This window comes from Polyodon spathula, chromosome 1, assembly GCF_017654505.1.
Source record: "Polyodon spathula isolate WHYD16114869_AA chromosome 1, ASM1765450v1, whole genome shotgun sequence".
NCBI classification, from domain to species: domain Eukaryota; kingdom Metazoa; phylum Chordata; class Actinopteri; order Acipenseriformes; family Polyodontidae; genus Polyodon; species Polyodon spathula.
The window spans coordinates 26,874,492-26,894,688 of NC_054534.1; the positions used below are offsets into that span (position 1 = coordinate 26,874,492).

Sequence of the window (20,197 nt, forward strand, 5' to 3'; positions counted from 1 at the left end):
ATATGCGATATAACGATTCTGCATATACTAACAACCTCTTTTTGATACGTTTTTTTAAAACCGATTATTTAATTAAGTATAAGAATTTATTCTGCATTAACTATCGAGAGTCACAGCAGTGTTACTCCAGTCTTTCTTCAAACTTGACTGGACTAGTTAGTAGTCATTGCAAAATACCTGCAAAATGAGTTCATAACCACTGTTCACACATATGATCTGAACAAGGATATCCTTTCTGGGCTCCAGGTAATCGCCCCGACCTTAGCTCCGCCCATTTAAGACATTTTTGTCCTACGCTTTTTTTTTTTTTTTTTTTTTGCGTGTGTATTCCTGTTGTGATTTGCTGATGCCGAGTCACGCGACGTATAAAAACATCTCTCTTGCGTTCCTCTGCCTCTCAATCCGCCATTTTACAGAACGCGGCAGTAACTGTTTTCGTTTTACAGTTCCGTGTAAAATAATAAAAAAACAACACTTTTATTTACATTTGTTTTAATTAGTAGATTATCGTAAACATGGAAGCCGAAGGGCAGTCCGATTTCAGCATGGAAGAATTTCCAGAAGGATCCAAAATTAACGCCAGCAAAAATCAGGAGGACGATGGGTAAGATAGCAAAATAATTATACGACAAAGATGGCGTAAACGCCGTGTACTGTTTGGTGGACGCGCAGTGAAAATTAACGACTTTTCTGTTATAAACCAGTTTGTCTTTATAACTGTGCATGCATTTCTCGGTTATTTCATTTTTCGATTTAAACAAAAAAAAACATTTTATTGGCATTCTTTGGCAACAGGCCTTTTGGTGGAAAATGCGACACATTAGACACATGTATAAATAAATTAATAGAACATGTGTATATTTGTAAATGTATTTGTTATCTACGGAATGTCATTTTAAGCTTTGTAAATATATAATGACCGCTGTTGTGTTTGTTCCCATTAGTTACTGGTAAATACGAACCCAGTTTTGTCATTGAAGGAGGAGCTGTATAGATACAGTATCTACCCTTAACGTCACTGCATATGATCACGCCCAGCCTAGTTTTTGCATAAGCTGCAAAACTGGTGGTGGAGAGAACAGCTGTCTCTCGTAGCTCATAGGTATTAAGTTTGTGGCGGTAGAACAACACACGGACGATATCACACTGAACATGGACTTACACTATTGAAGAATAAATACGATGCCTATATGCAAATTGAGTATTTGGGAACACACATTTGTATGCCCTATCGACATACGTTATTATATATTTATAAATGAGGAATTGCAATTTTATTTTGTATAGAAAAATGCAGTGGTCAGTGGGGATTAATTTAGCCTTTTTGAATAAGTTTACCCACTTGAATTAATATTTATCTGTTCAGTGCTGCATCAGTTATCCCATCTATGCAGCTATCTTGTATGTACCTGTATTATTGAAACAAACACCCCAATATATAGGAACTTGAAATTGTTTATCTTGTAATACCTTTTTTCCGGGTTAACTAGATCTGTGTTTTCTTTTTTTAAACAAAATACTTTGATTATAGGAAAATGTTTATTGGAGGGCTCAGCTGGGACACAAGCAAGAAAGATCTTACAGATTACCTGTCAAGGTTTGGAGAGGTGTTGGATTGTACAATTAAGACAGACCCCATTACAGGAAGATCTAGAGGTTTTGGCTTCGCCCTCTTCAAAGATGCCGACAGTGTGGACAGGGTAAGTAAAACAGAAGCTCAGTTTTAACAGTAAGATGCAGTTAGGCAATTGCCATTTATTTAATCAAATGTATGTTTTCCTATAGGTGCTGGAGCTGAAAGAACACAAACTGGATGGAAAGCTTATTGATCCTAAAAGAGCCAAAGCAATGAAGGGTAAAGAGCCACCCAAAAAAGTGTTTGTTGGAGGCTTGAGCCCGGATACATCGGAAGATCAAATCAGAGAATATTTTGGAAAATTTGGAGATGTAAGAATCTTAAGTTTATTTTTTTAATGCTGTGCAACCCCATGGACAAACTCAGGGTTTGGTGATCTAAAAGTCCACCAATTTTCTTAATGCATCCTTTTCAGCAGTTCTGCATAGAAAGCTTTGCAGATTTGTTTTACTAGATTGTTGATTTAAGCCCAAAGTGCTGGTTGAGACTGCTGCAGGCAACCCATGTCTGACTTGCACTGTTTGCATGGAAGGATTGCTGCTATCTAAAAGCACTCCTCTTTACTTGTGTTGTTGCATAGTGTTTTAAACCAGTGTCTTTCAGTGAACCATTAAATATGGTTTACAAACGTAATTAAATGCACTGATAAATTTGAGTGAATAAATCCACTTTATTTTACTTGCAGATTGAAAGCATTGAACTTCCCATGGACACCAAAACTAACGAGAGGAGGGGGTTCTGCTTCGTCACATATGCTGAAGAAGAACCAGTACAAAAACTGCTGGAGAGTAGATACCATCTTGTTGGATCTGGCAAGGTATATCATGCATTTAGTTGTATTTAAGAAGTTTTACTGTAGCAATTTTTAGATGTTTGGAAACTTTTTTACCAGCCTATAGCTGGAGAAGCGGTGGCGTTTCAGTTGCTTACATGATGGTTCACAAGTTTGAATTGATTCTAAAAAGCCTTGCAGCAAACACATTCTAGAGTTATTTAACCCTTTTGTTTTTATGTATAGTGCGAGATAAAGGTGGCCCAGCCCAAAGAAGTATACAGACAGCAGCAGCAACAAAGGGGCGGAAGAGGGGGCTCCAGAGGACGTGGTAGAGGAGGTGCGTTCTAGTTCTGCATATGGTCTGCTGTTTTGGCCTAATGTAGTTGTAGAAAATGGCTTCAGGTGTGGTCTGATTCAGTTTATACGTTTGGTTTAAATTTAACTAACTGAGAACGCTACCTGATTCTGGAAGTTTGATGCTATAGAATGGGGCAAGTTAGCAGGTTATATAGCTACTGGGTTTATGGGTGGGGAATGTTCACTTAAATATAAAAAATATTAAGTCTATTTTGACCTGTTCACTTTACCAACTAAATCTTAAATATATTTGGATAACGTGTATGTGTGTGTATATATATATATATATATATATATATATATATATATATATATATAGAAAGTCTACACTCCCTTGAAATTTTTTTCACATTTTGTTGTCAGTGCCTCAGAGTTTCATGCATGTAAACGATTATTTTTTTTCCACTTACCTACAAACCATACTCCACACTGTTAAGGGTAAAAAAAAGTTATATATTAAAACAAAACTGAAAGATCATAATTGGATAAGTCTCCACCCCCCTGAGTTAATACTTGGTGGAAGCACCTTTTTGGCAGCAATTACAGCTGTGAGTCTCTACCAACATCTCTGCACACCTAGATTTGTTAATATTTGGCCATTCTTTACAAAACTGTTCAAGCTCTGTCAAATTCCTTGGGGAGCGATGATGGACAGCAATCTTCAAGTCATGCCACAAATCTGATTGGATTTAGGTCGGAGCTCAGACTGGGCCACTCAAGGACGTTTACTTTTTTGTTCCTTAGCCACTCCAGTGTAGCTTTGGCTGTGTCCCGGTTTCAGCTTTCTTGCAGAGGGCAGCAGGTTTTCCTCAAGGAATTAGCTGTACTTTGCTCCATTCATTTTCCCTTCTATCCTGACAAGTGCCCCAGTCTCTGCCAATGAGAAACATCCACATAACATGATGCTGCCACCACAATGCTTCACAGCAGGGATGGTGTTCTTTGGTGATGTGTTGGGTTTGCGCCAAACATAATGCTTTGCATTTAGGCCAAAAAATTCAATTTTACTTTTGTCAGACCACAAAACTTTTTGACACGTGGCTACAAAATCTCCAGAGTTTTTTTTGAGTGCTTCAAACGGGATTCAAGCTGGGCTTTCTTTAGTAATGGCTTCCTTCTTGCTACCCTACCATACAGACCAGATTTGTGGAGTGCTTGGGATATTGTTGTCACATGCTCGCTTTGACCAGTCTTGGCCATAAAAGCCTGTAGTGCTTGCAAAGTTGTCATTGGCCTCTTGGTAGCCTCTCTGATCAGTCTCTTTCTTGCTCGGTCATCCAGTTTGGAGGGACGGCCTGATCTAGGCAGGGTCTTGGTGGTGCCATACACCTTCCACTTCTATAATCGTCTTGACCGTGCTCCAAGGGATATTCAAGGCTTTTGATATTTATTTTTTTTATACCCATCCCCTGATCTGTGCCTTTCAACAACTTTGTCCCAGAGTTCTTTTGAAAGTGCCTTGGTGCTCATGGTTGAGTCTTTACTTTGAAATGCACTACCCTGCAGAGTGAACCTACAGGAATTGCTGAATTGATCCTGAAATCATATGAATTGCTACAGTTTAACACAGGTGGAGGCCACTTGGTGTGTGATTTTGAAGGCAATTGGGTACACCTGAGCTAATTTAGGATTGCTATTACAAGGGGGGTGGGCACTTATCCAACCAAGCTATTTCAGTTTTTATTTAATTAATTTTCTACAAACTTCTAGAGTATTTTTTCACTTGGAAGTTGTGGGGTAGGATGTGTAGATAAATGAAAAAAAATAAACAATTTAATGCATTTTAATTACAGGTTATTTGGCAACAAAAGGTGAATTTTGAAAGGGGGTGTAGACTTTCTATAGGCACTGTGTGTGTGTGTGATAAAAAAAAAAATATATATATATATACAAAACACAATCTCACGCACACACTGAATTACTGTAATTAACTTAGGGCAGACAGTAGATTTAAAATGATTTATTTGTCTAAAACATGGTCTCTTTTGTTCCAGGTCAAAATCAAAACTACAACCATGGTTATAACAATTACTATGGTCAAGGTTATGGAAGTTACGGCAATGGATACAATCAAGGGTACAATGGCTACAGTGGCTATGATTACTCTGGGTATAACTATGGGTATGGACAGGAATACGACGACTACAATGGTAAGCATAATTATTGCTGATGTTCAGATCAACAGTAGTTGGTGCTTTTAGGTGCAAGTCAGTCCTGTGTATTCCTGTACAGTATTTTGAAATTGTAATTTTTCCCCTGTATGTAAATGCAGAAGAAATTTCAATAAATAAGGATTGTGACGATGCCTCATTTTATTTGCTCAAGTGCTTTTCTGACATGCAAGCACTGTACAGTATCAATTAGACACTGCATAGAATAGAAGAAATATACACTTTATTCTCCACCATACCACTTTTTTTTTTCTTCCTAAAACAATTTGTTGTGCTGGAAGATCATGGTACTGAACTTGGTACTGAGGGAAAGACAGTCTTTAGGTTAGTTGACCACCTATACATGTTTTTGAGACATGCCAAGAATACACATGGGGTGGGGGATATGTGAACATGTATATCACACCCCTGAACCAGACTGCCACTCTGTACATGTAAAGATATTAAGTCTGATTAGGACTGCAATACCTTGCACTACGAGCCTTGGTGGTTGAAAGCCTGACATGCCTGAGGGAAAGGGGACATGCTAAGTCAGCTGCAGATTCACTTTAATAACCTTATTCATAAAGAATGAGGCGTTTCTGAAAGTGTTTCAGTTTCTCAAAAGCTTTTGCTGCCTGTGAAGGTGGCATTCTTGTCAATTCCCGTCTGGTGTTCTAATGGACTTTTGAGTAATATTTGCAAAACAGTTGGTATTATTAAATGCTAAAAGTTGGTTAGCATCAATCTTTTGAGCAGGTAAAACACTCAGAAAAAAACTTACATTTATGAACCTTAATTTATTACTTTTTTTTTTAGAGTTTAGTTTAAGAATATCCTGCTTTCCATTTGTTTAAAAGCCAATACTCATTTGGCTTGGTAATGTTTTGCAAGCATAACTAGAAAAGGGAGGTATACACTCACTTTAGCCAGTTTATTCAGACTGAAGGCAGAAGATTTGTACATAACATGAACTAGTAGTTCATGCCACGGCAAGATATCATGGTAAAGCTAAAAAGGTTTGTTTTTTGTATTGGTATTTAACAACCCAACCATGTGTTGATCAAATCAAAGCATTTTAAGGATCAGTGAGATTAATAAAAAAAAAAAAAAAAAAAAAAAAAAAAAAGGGGGGGGACGGGACGACAGACAAAAAAGACTGAAAAACAAATGTTCCCCCAACATCTTTCTTCATGTATAATATTTGTTGTCCAAACAAAGTTGTTTAGTTTAACTCAGATTTATGTGATTTGGCCGTTTTTGTTATGGATGTGTTTTTAAGGATAAACTGCTTCCTTTAGATTGTAGGCTATAGGAAATTTAATATGTATATAACAGTTTAATATGTAGATAAGACTGGCCAATGCTGTAGGATTACAGCATTTGTACAAGAATTCTTGAACGACAACTCAAATGTGTCTTGCCATCGGTTCCTACTGTATTCCGTGTGAAGTAGGAGTGGTTTGGCTTCATGTCTTTTAATACTAAATGAGAGTGCCCTCTAGGCCTGGTACCTCCTCTATATTCAAAATTACCAGTAAACCACTCATTGTAGTTGCAAATCTGGTTGTCCAAGATGAGATGATGTAAAAAAAATTGTAAGGTTTGACAGAGAATTAACTAAAGATAAAGCTACTTTTGTATGTGTATTCAAATTTCTGCAAACCTAACAGACCTTTGCTTTAAGTAGGTCAACAAAGCAGCTATGGCAAAGCTTTGAGGGGAGGAGCCAATCACCAGAACAACTATCAGCCTTACTAAACTGAAACTGCACAGTTCTTGGAATTTCGGTAAGCTTGTGACTTGGAAATGTCATTTTTAGCTGTGCTTTTGTAATTTTAAAGATCAATAGACAAATCCATTAAACTAAAAAAACAAACCAAAAAAAACTTGCAAAAAAAAGAACACTTGAGGCAAACAACAAAACACACATGTTGCCATGTATTCAGTTTTCGTAAATGTCATTTTTTTTGTTTAAATTGTGTCTATAGATCTTTAATTTTCTAAGTTTGTATAGCAATTTTTAGTTTTTCTGTTGATTTTGTAACAGGTGATCTAATGGAAATAACTTAAGAGACTTATTAGCAATAATAACAGGTAAAGTACTGCTAAAGGGTACAAAATTAAGGATTTTTTTTTTTTTTTTTTTTTTTTTTCCTAACTCTGATATTGTACCTTGTTTGTACCCGCCAGCGGGAACTTCATTGCAGGCCGTGTGTCACCTTGACCACGTCATTCTCTGGGAGTCGCACATAGCGGGCAGAGAGCAAGGCATGCACAAGAAAACGCTGTCCTGTGGTATGGTCTCTTCCAACTTCCTGTACCAGCGTAAAGATTAAAAATGGAAACTTCAGACTTGTGGTTTTAACATTTGTTTTTGTAAACGTTTTTTTACAGGAGTCTTTTTAATTTTTGTTTTTTTTAAATAAAAAAATCTTTAATGACTTAACTGCTTAATTGTATTCTCCTTTTATTTTAGTGTCATTTTTGTATTTCAGTTCTGGACCTTCAGTGATTTTAAAAATATGTAAATGCTTAAACTTTAATGCTTGCTTTTTCTTCATAGCTAATAGAGAAACCTTCAAATGATAAACAAGATCAAGATTTTTTTTTAAATATAGGTGTTAAAGATCATATGTAAACAGGCTCCCCCCCCCCCCCCCCCCCAGGAACAAAAACCTGTTTAAAGGTACGCATCAATTGTTAATAAAATGCAAAATAATTGGTTGTACTGTATTATAATATCTAAGGAGGGGAGGTGCGGTGGAGGGAACCCCCCCCCTGATCACAGGTCCTTACCCAATTAATTAATTAAACGAGGTGTTATCACTACCTGTGAAAATTTTAATTAAACATAACTGACTTTATACCCTGCTGGCTGTATAATTTAAAAAAAAAAAAAAAAAAAAAAGAAAAAGAAATCTGCATGTTGTACATATGATCTAAAAAAAAAAAAAAAAAAAAAAAAAAAAAAAAAAAAATCTTTTAATAGCTTAAAGTTGACAGCACAAGAAGTTAATCAGTGCAACTTGGGCGTTTTCTAATTTATTTAATGTTTGGTACAAAGGTTTAACACGTTTGTCTTTTTTTTTCCAGGTGGGAGATCCGGATGAGCATTCTGCTAGTTATCCTGGTAGCAACAGAGAGGTTCTAGTCCTTTTTTTTAAATCCAAAATCTTTTTTTTTTTTCATTTTGAGATGACATTTATTTTGTAATCCTAAAACATCAGTGTGAAGTTGGCACACTGAGTGTCCATTTTGTAAATAGCTACTGAACAGTTCTTATTTTTATTGGAGTGTTCACATCTGTCCTTTGCCACATGGCTGTTGTATTGCTGCAATCAATCTGTTCAGCTCATTTTGTTTTTGTATTCTGTTCAGCACCTTTTTTTTTTAATGTAATTCCCTTTCTCTTTTTTTTTTTTTTTTTTTTTTTTTTTTGTTTCCCCAAAACCATGAAGGGATTAAAATATGGATACAGAAACTGCTCTACCTGGATTTATTTCAGTCTAGTTAATTGTAAAGTCAAGCACAATCAGTAGAAATTTCAAATAAGATCCTGCAATACCAGTTATGGACACTTAAATATACTTCAGTATTTACAATCCACAATTATAAAGACAAATGTCAACCATTTGCAGTTTTAGCATTTTCATAAAGGAGAGCAACAATTCTTGACTGATGGTATCGTCCATCCGTCCCCTGTGCATTTCTCATTTGTTACTAATACAAAACCTTAATTGAAAAAAGACTGCTGCAGGTCAAGTTCAGGTAGAGAAACTATTAAACCTAGTCAAATGTTGTTGCTAAAGTAAAAGTGTTCCTCTTTTATAATGCTATAACTGGTTATGCAGTATAAAGTGGCAAAGCACTGTTTTAAGTAGACAAATGTTTTGGTTAGTGTCTGTAATCTTTATTCTGTCAAACTGGATTTAATTACAGATCATGTCAAGCTGTGCAAACGTCCCAATATAAACAGAACATGTAGCTGGTCTCTGATCAATCACATTTTCTTCCATTCATGTGTAAAGGCCTGTATACATAACACAATGCATTACTGTGTATCCTCAATGTACACGGCAGGTGATAAATAGGGCTAGTTTATTGGATATTAGTGTTTTTCTCTGAAATGACCCTACATTTCCAAAATTGCTTATCTGTCAAATTCTAATAATATAAAATGAAGTATTCTACTTTTAAATAACTTCAATTAGAAAATCAATTAAAGCAAAGCAAGATCCAAAAACATAAATTGCATAAGATTAAAGCTGTGTGGTGTGTTTTTAGACTACAGCTAGGCTTGTCTGTCCACAAGTGTAATAGAGTGCTGTTCAGGTTCCACAACTTTCCTATGAAAAGCTAAAAAAAAAAAAAAAAAAAAAAAAAAAAAAGTGTGTAATGCTTATATTAAAAAAACCCAAAAAACTATTTTTCTTGTTTTATGTGAAATCCGACAGCAGTACATGCAGCCACCTAAGCAACATGCCTCTAAAATAGCCAATAACTCTGCTTTTTGACTGCTCACACTTGATATTGTTCGTGTTCAAACAATTACTGCTTTTACTAATAATTCTGGCATCCTGAAGTTTTAAAAATCCTATTTTTATTTCTGAAAAACACCCAGTGATAAATCATGCCCTTACTGTGGAGAAAACTTAATGCATTCTATGTTCTATATTATCTCTTGATGAAACACCATTGCTTGCCTTGGAGTTTAGTCTATATAATCTTTTTCACATAAGATACTGCATGGGTGAGAACCAATATATAAAAATACTTCCCACCTGTGTGTAATTTGGCCATTGTGTTAACAGCTGCATGAAGTGTAGCATGTCATACGCGGTGGAATAGTTTACGAATCCACATTGTTGGCTGAATTTGGGAACTGATCAGACAAAGTTTTAGAATCATAAGGAACTATGAACCAGGCAAGCATTGATAGGCCAAATGGCCCTGTCCTGCTAACTGTTCATGTTTTTTTATGACATACTGTAGTTGAATTAAAAGAAACAATTACAAAAAGAACTTGACTACTTGTTTTGATCCAGAACTTAAACAGTTTATGGTGCAAAAATCATTAATTAAAAAAATAATAAAAAAAAACTATTTTCTTGCTTTCAGGCCAACGTATACAATATTTCAGAAAGAAAAAAAAAATCATTTATAGATTGTTTTGCTCTGGATTGTCACAGTATTTAGATCCAGATGATTACAAACTGATTTACCAAAAAGCATTTTGCCCTCAAACCAATTGTTACTAATCACTCTATCCTACTATTTATCCACTACAATATAGCATCATACCTGAGCAACATGTTCTGTTTGTATGACAGGATCCAATGTAACACACTTGTACATATCAGATGTAGTGTTTACAAATGCATTATGTGGATATGTTGCAATTTGTAAAAGAAGTGTGAGGCACTGTGATCCCTGTTTTTCAATATGTAATTGTAAATCAAATCATTTAGTAAGCATTAAAAAAGCTATACTCAAACTTTCTGTAATTATTATATATATTTATATATTTTTTGATAGTGTGTGTCTCAAGTGGAATATATCACAAAATAATCTGACATTTTTACTTTTCTGTCTGCCTGTGGTTTAATTTTTTTCTCACTTTTTAAAATCAATTTCAGGCTTCGTACAAAAGTCATCATGAAATGTACAGGGATAAAAGCTTACAGCATAAAAAAAGACTACATTTGTAAAATTAAAAGGCGCACAGTAGAGTATGTATCTATTGCAACAGAGTTCAGAATCTCAGTGGCTAGAAAGATTGTGAGATTAACCTTAACTGACCAAGCATTTGAAAGTGTGTCAGAAAGCCTTTTATGACAGATAACCACAAAGGAATACAATAGATCTCTTCAATCACAACACTACACTCCAGTAAAACTACCTTCAATGGGAATGAGTCCTGATTGGTGTCAGAGATGCACCTGCAACTTCATATGCTCAATTATATAAACATTTTGGATGGAAATGAAACATAACATGACTGGTGTATCAAATTGTTTCAACCCAAGAATGTTTACACTAGGTGATATGTGAAACGATCAAATTAGGAATGACCAAAAAACACAATGGCATTACTTTTAGGTGGGAAAGATGAATCTTTGACAAAAGATACACTTCCCCCACCTACTTAAAAAGAACGGTATGCTGAAGTGATCGATGCCATTCATTTAATGGCAAAGAGCATTAGCAATACAGATATATATATATATATATATATATATATATATATATATTATATATATATATATATATATTTTATTTTATTAACTGTTACTTAAGGATGTGTTTCAGGTAATAACATTGATAACAATATGTTTTAAAAAACAAAACAATTACTGTGTTATCTGTGTGATACATTATTTTAGATTGGCCTATTTTATGCATGACGTGTACGTAAAATAAACTGTAAATTTCACAAACATGAAAATAAAAAAGAAATATTATCGAGAAGAAAACGAAAGGCTGTAATGGTGTATACATTAATTAAGGATAAAACCGAGGACTTATCAGCAAGGTGGACTGTTATGAGCTGAAGTACACTACATGCTGTCTGTATCTTCCATATTATCCTAGATTTTTATAAAAGTCCGCTTCAGACCTCACCGTCTTTCATCCGGCAATCGGCCTCGCATGATAAAAGGATTGGTAATCCCAATGAAGAAATAGCCTAGAGGTTCCACTTGTCATATATAATTTATTTTTAAATGGATTCATTAAGCTTTTTTGACTACTACATCTTCAAATACATTTGATATTTAAATAAGGCATTACCGGTGTCACGGGGTGGTAAAACGGGGAAAAAAGTAGATAGTCTATATAATGCGCAAACGCAAATTTCTAAAATTAAAGGGAAGATTAGTTGGAAATTAAAATACAATTAAGAGGCTGAAACGCAGTTATTTTTCAGAAACAAAACCTTTTTTTTAAAATGTGACATTTGTCATCTGCTCTAGGTGTCAAACAAATTCCTGTTTGATTGATTTTTACTTCAGCAGATCGACCGCAAAAAATGTAACAATAATTGTACAGTATACGAATATTTAATTTTGTTTTTTTTTTTAGCAAAAAATAAATATATAATAAAAAATACATGTGTAGCTAAAACTTATATTTGTGTGTGTTTTAAACCACTCCTGACAAATGCTTACTTTTTGCATAAAGTCGTTCGCAAGTATTTATGTAGACTCCCTTATCAACCAAAGGTTACCAAGGTACATTTTCAGTAATTTTTGCAGTGTTCCAATAGTAATCCTGTGCATTTACGATTTGTTAAATATGCTGTACCACTATATCTCACATGCTTTAATATGCAGCATTATAGTTTAATGAGCTGTAACTGTTATTGTGATTAGGGTTCAATAACAAAATAAATAATCCACTAACTGTATTGAGAGGGGGGGGGGGGGGGGGCATATAAATTCCTGTTAAATTTTTATTAAAAAAAAAAAAAAAAAAAAAATAATAATTGTTGAGAAAAAATATACATACAATTCCCGGCGTTTAGAAATGTAACTTTACCTCACCCTTTGTAGTAAGGTAAAGTTAACCACTATGCTTAAATAATAACAATTTAAAAAATGAAGAGGCCTGTCATATTAAACGGTGTTATTAAAACGAAGTGATTTACGTATGTACAACATTATATTTTACAATGTTATGGTAACCAATTTCAAAACTAAAATGTCGACATACAGCATGTTCAACAATTACAAGTTTGATGATAGAAATTGATAACTGGAACCACGGCTTCTTTAATTTCGGAAGTTCGCGCCTGCGCAGTAAGAGCGATATTTATTTATTTTTCCACGGTCTACCAATTTCCCGTGACAGCGGTACCAAAGTATACACATTCACAGCACTGCCGTTCAGAGCCTTAATTCAGGACTGACAGTCGCTGGCACAGCCCTATCCTAGTATTTCAAACGGTCACCCGATACGGCTTCCCTTACCGAGAAAAATAAACTTTACAAAAGTGAGTAAAACTACCGTACAATACCTCGGCGTTGCTGATTAGTTCGTGACTATGTGGCTCTCATGTGCTCTCGGATTGGTCCCATCCCGACAGTCCTTCTCAATACTGCTTCCTTCCTGCGACCATTTTGTGAGCGGCGCCATTACTAACATCTGAAGAGGATAGAGAGAAATAAACCTAAAGAAAAAACAAACAGCTGTTAGAGCTGTCGCCGAGTGGTGTGTGTATGTATGTAGTGTGAGCAAGCGCTCTCCTTCCTTCGGGTCGCCTCCTCTTTAAAGAAGAAAAATAAACCCGAAGTGATCAATTCAAAGGTACCGTAATATCCGTCGGTAAGTATGTCTGAAGAGCAGCAAGCCGGAGAGGAGCCGGTGTTGAAGGAGGATAAGGCGGTGAAGAAGGAAGATGAGGAGGTGAGCAGCGAAGAAGTGCAGACGGCGACCGGCAAAAGCATAGCGGGGGAATCTGAGGGAGCCAAAGTCGATGCGAGTAGGAACGAGGAAGATGAAGGGTAAGAGTTTGAGAGATCCGCTGATAAAGACGTATTGTTACTTAGGCCAAAAGTTAACTTCAGAAAGCTTGCCAGTACAAACATGCCATGCTTCTTGCTTTGCCGCTGACGAATGTACCTCAAAGACAGGTTGAGCATTTTTGAACTGTCCGACTATATACAGATAGGCGTTGCTCTTGCTTTAGACTGAGACACAGGATTTGTTGAAACACGTTTGTTGCTGCTGCATTATAAAATGTTAGTTTCATTTTAGCTACACACTGTTTTATTTGTTTGTAATCTTTTTGGGGGTTTCTAAATAGCCTAAATCCGTCATTTATAAAATGATTTCCAAGTGTTGACATTTTTGCGCATAGTTTAAGCCTGCCTTGGTACTGTAAGTTTTATTTTTTTGAGTCGCTGAAAAAAATGACGTGCGATGCTTTTTTCCCCCTGCAGGAACGATCCTGATGCCTGCAGTGAAACTTCAAGGTATGTTAGGATTAAATACTGTTCTTGTTTATATCATTTGTATGGGAAATGTACAGTGCTGCCATTTATTAATGCTATACCGGTACACGAATTCACAGTGCGGTGATGCGGCAGCAAGCACTGTGTTTAATATATTATTTGTATACTGTAACTACATTTTCTGTATATTTTATAGTCGTTGTTCAGTCAGTAGCCTGCACTGTATCATGTCGAGAGGTTTAGAAATACAGCCTGTGCCAGAGAGAGTACCAACCTGCAGTAGATGAGATACGCCCTGTTCTTAGTGTGGCTTGAGGTTGGCCCACAACATATGGCGTAAAATTAGAGATCCAGTTTTTCTGCTAAAAATAGCTGGACTGCACCAGAACCCTGGAAGTGACTCTGTGGCATGTTCGTCATGTTTGGTTCAGAGCGTGTTGGTGGTCACGTTCTGCATTTGACTGAAGTGATGCTTCATTTATTTCAAAATGAGCTGGTGTAATTTGTTTCCCTTGTCCACTGACACATGAATTTGGACAGTCTGGAGTGCAAAGTGTGCAATTGAATCAAATAAGTATAACCATCATTTAATCTGATACAATAATTATTCTGTCACTAATATGTTGGGCCAAGCCATTAAAATATGTGTTTTATTGACCATGCAATGGTGGCTTCTGCATAGATTCCTGTTCTTCAGGATAAAAAGTGCAGTACTGTAGTTCACCAGGTTCATTCTAGTTGCATTGGTATTTTGAGAATATTGTTTTAATGTGTGTGGGGTGGGGGGGGGTAAATGTATATATTTCTCAACCTCTTTCAGTTGTAGTGTTTAGGTAACGTGTGCATACAAATTGTTTAATCTGATTATTTTTAAGAAAACATATTCCTATATTTGAAATTTTGGGTGAAATATTGTGCAAATGAACAGGGATGCATGCATTTACTACTAAAGTACTGTTAACCTGTACATATTCTATTTAAAAAAAGGTTACTTGATAGTTATCTCTGGGGGAAAAACAAGTTGTTTGTCCATCTAAATAAGATTATTTATTTATTTATTAATATGCATTACTCTTAACAGAAAAATGTTTGTTGGAGGGCTGAGCTGGGATACCACAAAGAAGGATCTCAAAGATTATTTTTGCAAGTTTGGAGAGGTTGTAGACTGCACATTAAAACTGGATCCCATCACTGGACGGTCCAGAGGATTCGGCTTTGTATTATTTAAAGAGGCTGACAGTGTGGATAAGGTATTTCTTTTCTTAATTAATGACAGGCTTCTCTGAAGAGAGTATCCAGCACAGCTACATGTTGTTCTTCATGTAGAAAGGGCATAAAGTAATATTCAACGCTCACTCCCCGCTGCAGTCGTATTCATATTTTATTTTTCAAAGTGGATCTCTGGCTGCATCGGTGAACATATATTCTACACCAGAGCAACACTGAAATACAGTTGCTACAGCCTGTCCTTGTGTAAGCTGTAATAAAAGCTTGTATTTAATAGTTATGCAAATTGTTTTATATATAGTGGTTCCGTGTGGTATGTCAAGAAGGATTAAAAAAAGAATATATATATATATATAAAGCAAATATATCGATTGACCAGAAAGCATGAAAATCCCCTAGTCTAGTTTAGTTTGATAATTTTCAATCCCTGTCTTGTGCTCTTATCCTAACTTGCCTGGAAAGCGTATAGATTCATTGGCACCACCTGAGCATGAGGTGTAGTAGTAGTGGTGGTGTTGTGGTCCCATTATGACTGGAAATAAATAGAATGATGAGCTCAGTGGTGATTTAAAAGTTCTATAGGGGTTATGCAGCAGTTTTAGTGAACAACATCTGAGCACATCATCATCATGCCTATAGTAGTTAAACTTGCAGTAAAACTTGGAATGTGTCAGACTGCTGTGCAATGGGAGCATGTTTGCAGATAACCACATAATTTGTAGTTATTACAGCAGAATCTATTGGTACTAATCATAGACTACCTTGCCTAATGTATTGTATCATTAGCTAGTCCAGGTTTAGTGCTAATCGGAGTCTGGGAAAACCAGGCAGTGGTTTTATGAAGTTTGCATTTTTGTATTTAAAGTTTGTGTTGTTTTTATTTTCTGTCATTTCATAATTGTCAGAGATGACTTTGTAATCAACAATACAAGCTAGAACACGCCTAACTTTTTAACAGCACTTACCACCATAATCGTTGAGATTGTTCTTTTTACAAAATGGTGATGTTTTCTAGGTTATGGCGCAAAAAGAACACAAGTTGAATGGGAAAGTAATTGACCCCAAAAAGGCCAAGGCTATGAAAACGAAAGAGCCAGTGAAGAAGGTCTTTGTTGGAGGCCTTTCCCCCGATACCCCCGAAGAGAAAATTAGGGAATATTTTGGTGGTTATGGAGAGGTAATATTCTTGTCAAGTTCATTATTTTTTTGTTATGCAGTAATATGGTCTGATGAATTGACATTTATAGAGAATGTTCCTGTGACTTCACCCAGAAGTGTATGACTGGTGTGCCTGTGACTTCACCCAGAAGTAGTCTATGACTGGAGCATTCTTGTGAAAGTGGATGCCCAGCTGCTCTCGTGAGGCAGGCGTGTTACGATAGAGGTTCAGAAAGGTAATGATTTTAACTGAAATTTTGAATGCCCACAGGTGGAGTCAATAGAACTGCCAATGGAAAACAAGACAAATAAAAGGCGAGGGTTCTGCTTTATTACATTCAAAGAGGAAGAACCTGTAAAGAAGATAATGGAAAAGAAGTACCACAATGTTGGGCTCAGTAAAGTAAGTTCTTACTTTGTAGTTAGTCACAACTCTCGATTATCCTGGGAATGGAAGGGAGGGATGCCCTGGATAAAACAAAAACACGGATAATGTAAAATCTATAAAAAAACATGAGCAGAGTACTGTACTTGATAGTCTGTTAAAGTAGTTGGTCGTCCTTGGTTTTTTCATTGATTTCCTTTAACAAACCGCTTCTTCATTTTTGAAATCCTGAACCGCATGTTCACCAATTCCATATTCCACTGAAAGTTGTTTTTACAGGACTGCCTTTTTCCAGCTTCTCAACTATTTCAAGTTTTTCTTGAATTGTTAAAACCATGTGATTACATTTACTTGCTGACATGTTTGCAGGCCCAATGGCACGGAGTTACTGACCTAATGGAACTTGCACATGCGGAAAAGACTGCATATTGTACAGTACACCTGTATTTTTCTGTCTTTTTGGCAGCATGGTTAATCTGCATCCCAGATAATCCGCCCATGGGTAATTGAGAGTTGACTGTAACTGTTTGTTCAGCCTCAATTCTGTTCGTTTGTTTTTTGTTAATGCTAACAACAGTAAATACTGTATTTATTTGTATGACTGAAGATTTATTGACATGAATTTGGAAACTGAAACTCACTTTAGAAATGGACCACAACCCTACCCTTTTAATGATCCCAAACTGTTTACAATGCAGTAGGGCACCGGCCAGAACAGATTATTTTTTGTAAAAAGAAAATTAAACCAAAACTATAGTCTGAGTTATTTAACCTAACCGTTTTATGTCCCTTTGGGCCAAAGAACTTAAATATGGTGGTGTGATCTACAGCTATGGCCAAAAGCTATGGCCTAAAAGATTTTTAAAAAAAAAAAATATATATATATATATATATATATATATATATATATATATATATATATATATATATATATATATATATATATATATATATATGAACATCATTTAGATCTATTATTTAACATCACGTAATCAAGAACCTACAAAATGATATCGCAAAGGTTTACAGGAAGTCATGATGTAGTACAGTATTTCATGTTAGATTTCGAAATGTAACACTTTTCAATTTGTATATGGGAAAACTACAAAGCGGTGTGTAATTCATTATGTTAACGTAACATTATTCAGCAGTTCATTCGACTTTATGAAGCAAAATTAGTTAATTCTATAGGATAATGCAAAACTTTTGGCCATGGCTGTAGTCCAGGTTCAAGCAGGTGATTTTTAAATTTTATTTCCCCCAATTTGTCACCCTAAAATTCAAGACTTGTGTTTAACCTATTCCTCTATTTAATTTAAAAAACAAACCATTGTAATCCGATGTACACAGAGTGTAGATTTAGATCCTGGTTTGAACAGAAAAACAGTCCTGTCATAGGTATTCAAGGATCTAGAAGTAAAAGATGTTTATACCCTATTAATCAATATGTTATTTTTTTGAGCTCTTTATTCAAACAGGTTTTTTTTGTCACTGCAGTGTGAAATCAAAGTTGCCATGTCCAAGGAGCAGTACCAACAGCAGCAACAGCATTGGGGAGGCAGGGGCAGCTTTGCCATGAGGACTCGAGGAAGAGGAGGTAAATCTGAAATGGGTTGCATTGTTGCAAGTTAACAGGTGGCAGATTAGGAGTTTGAAAGGGAAAACCATCAATATATACAGTACTACCAAGCATTCCTAATTTAATATCAGATTAGTACATTGCTACTGGTGTGCAGAAAATGTGGTTTGAACTTTCACTTTAAGAGTATGAATAAATAGAAACCACAATTACAACATTTGGCCACTAGGCTGTGTATGTTATGCAGAAATCCCATTTTAAAAAAAGCCTTGATTATAAACCTTGCTTTTCGACACCAGGTGGCACTGCAGTGAGTGTACCTTCTATTAGAGATGAATAAAAAGAGAAGGAGTCTTGCTATGAATCCTCACATGCTTAAATAATTCTAATCACACTGTAATGCAAAAGAAGCAGCTAATGGTTAGTAATTGAGAAATGGTGCTTTACAGGTCCAAACCAAAGTTGGAACCAGGGATATGGCAACTACTGGAATCAAGGTTATGGCAATTATAACTACGGCTACAACAACCAAGGCTATGGAGGATATGGAGGCTATGATTACTCTGGTTATAACAACTACTACGGATATGGTGACTACAGCAGTATGTAAACTTGTTTGTGAAAGCACACATAATAAAAAGAAGAAAATGATATGGCATCACAACATCTTGTTTTTTTTTTGTTTTTTTTTCCAACTTTTTGTTGTTACTAAATTATTTGAACTGCATCTGCCATTTCTATGTTTTGTGGAAATCAATACACATCTTAATTATATAATGAATATAATGCCGTCATAATAACTCATAAGATATACATATTATTGCATTATTTTCTAATATCAGAAAAAACTGTTCATCACTTATTTTGTTAATATACGATTAGGAAACAAAGGCATTATTAGTTTGGGATCTTCCTGTTTTAGTTTAATCTTTTATATGTAATATAAAAAATGTGAAGTATTTAAATAGGTCAGCAATGTATACCACAATATCCTCCATATTTTGCAACACTTGCAAAATATCTGTCTAAATAAAAACACTTATTTACTTATTTAAAGTAATTTCCTTTCTACATGTGTTTCTTAGCCTTTCTGCTGTATCCTTTTTTTCTGGACTATTGAAGGCTTAAGTGTGTCAAAAACAAATTGACAGTGACGGCTTTTCTACGTTGAGGGAGACAATTTCAACGATTCAAGCATTCAGAGCATTTTGGTGCAGTGGAAATCTCATTTTTGAATGCTCAGCCATTGCCTGTTGTGCTTCAGGGTACCTGGAACAGGTGAATGCTGTTCTGTGTTTCTGATTTTTTTTTTTAAATGGTGAAAGAACATGAAAACAACCATTTGGAAATTCAAAACCCCAGCATCAAATACTTTCAAGTTTCAAAAGCCTCAGAGATGTCAAAACTAAGCACAGAACCATATGCCAAATGGGGGTTCTGTTGTTCAATCAAAAATGTGTTGAAGCTTTAACTGAGAGAGAAAATTTGAAAGAACAGATTTGTCAAATTTCCAGTACATCTTCTGTGTACAGATGTCACCCTGTGCATAAAACAGTAAAGCAGAATTCTTAAAAATAAACTTAAAAATACGGTACCTTGGTAAAATGGATCTTGTTAATCTGTTTTTTCAAATCTTGAATGTCTTTCTGAAAACTATCATGCTGGAATTTATAGTAAGTTAATATATTTCCTAGGGTAGGAGGTAAAATATCAGCCATTCAGCAGTAAGTTTCTTTATTGTAATGTGTAACCTGTAATGTGTTGAGGATCTCTAATTGCATAAGTTTTCTTTGTGCTCAGTGAAGCCAGGACCATTTCCTTTGCAGTTCTATCAGTCAAGAAGATTCAGCCCACACATGACTTGTACAGTAAAACTCCTCAATTTGGGAAATTATTGTATAGTGAAGGAGTTTTGGGGATCAAAAAGTAAAGAATGACTGTACGAATTAGATATTGCAGTCATCTAAAACAAAGTT

General features: G+C 35.5%; 2 protein-coding genes across 12 annotated transcripts in view; both read left to right on the forward strand.

Annotated features, from left to right (window-relative positions):
* Window positions 1-381: 381 nt before the first annotated feature.
* On the forward strand, window positions 382-10,415 carry hnrnpdl (heterogeneous nuclear ribonucleoprotein D-like). 5 transcript variants are annotated; one of them, XR_005950402.1, is made up of 9 exons: window positions 382-604; window positions 1,532-1,700; window positions 1,786-1,947; window positions 2,322-2,453; window positions 2,655-2,748; window positions 4,763-4,918; window positions 6,606-6,708; window positions 7,112-7,216; window positions 8,015-10,415. XR_005950402.1 is itself a non-coding variant. In XM_041251529.1 (8 exons), exons 1-7 carry the CDS (start codon window positions 516-518, stop codon window positions 6,677-6,679), a joined length of 876 nt encoding a protein of 291 aa, XP_041107463.1. In that variant the 5' UTR covers window positions 382-515; the 3' UTR covers window positions 6,680-6,708; window positions 8,015-10,415. The 5 variants fall into 5 exon arrangements, 3 of the variants coding, with proteins under 3 accessions (XP_041107463.1, XP_041107466.1, XP_041107464.1); XR_005950403.1 differs by lacking the exon at window positions 8,015-10,415 and adding an exon at window positions 6,969-7,015 and having other exon boundaries at window positions 7,112-7,582; XM_041251529.1 differs by lacking the exon at window positions 7,112-7,216.
* A 2,600-nt stretch (window positions 10,416-13,015) lies between these two features.
* hnrnpd (heterogeneous nuclear ribonucleoprotein D) overlaps window positions 13,016-20,197 on the forward strand; it is a 9,314-nt gene continuing 2,132 nt past the window's right edge. For 3 of the 7 annotated variants that reach the window (XR_005950412.1, XM_041251575.1, XM_041251568.1), the window contains exons 1-7: window positions 13,016-13,422; window positions 13,861-13,893; window positions 14,954-15,122; window positions 16,115-16,276; window positions 16,529-16,660; window positions 18,140-18,239; window positions 18,671-18,823. Coding sequence is in view for 6 of the 7 variants with exons in the window: in XM_041251575.1 (XP_041107509.1) it covers window positions 13,250-13,422; window positions 13,861-13,893; window positions 14,954-15,122; window positions 16,115-16,276; window positions 16,529-16,660; window positions 18,140-18,239; window positions 18,671-18,823 (922 nt within the window). In the remaining variant the exon portion in view is untranslated. Of the gene's footprint in view, window positions 13,423-13,860; window positions 13,894-14,953; window positions 15,123-16,114; window positions 16,277-16,528; window positions 16,661-18,139; window positions 18,240-18,670; window positions 18,824-19,306 lie in introns of all 7 variants that reach the window. The other 4 variants (XM_041251596.1, XM_041251585.1, XM_041251601.1 and 1 more) reach the window with 4 other exon arrangements.

What these genes read in the sequence shown, in the direction of transcription:
- hnrnpdl (XM_041251529.1), top strand. Translation starts at nt 516, where the DNA reads ATGGAAGCCGAAGGGCAGTCCGATTTCAGCATGGAAGAATTTCCAGAA. An exon ending in ATGCCGACAGTGTGGACAGG is followed by an intron (nt 1,701 to 1,785) that starts GTAAGTAAAACA and finishes GTTTTCCTATAG; the next exon opens with GTGCTGGAGCTGAAAGAACA. An exon ending in ATTTTGGAAAATTTGGAGAT is followed by an intron (nt 1,948 to 2,321) that starts GTAAGAATCTTA and finishes TTTTACTTGCAG; the next exon opens with ATTGAAAGCATTGAACTTCC.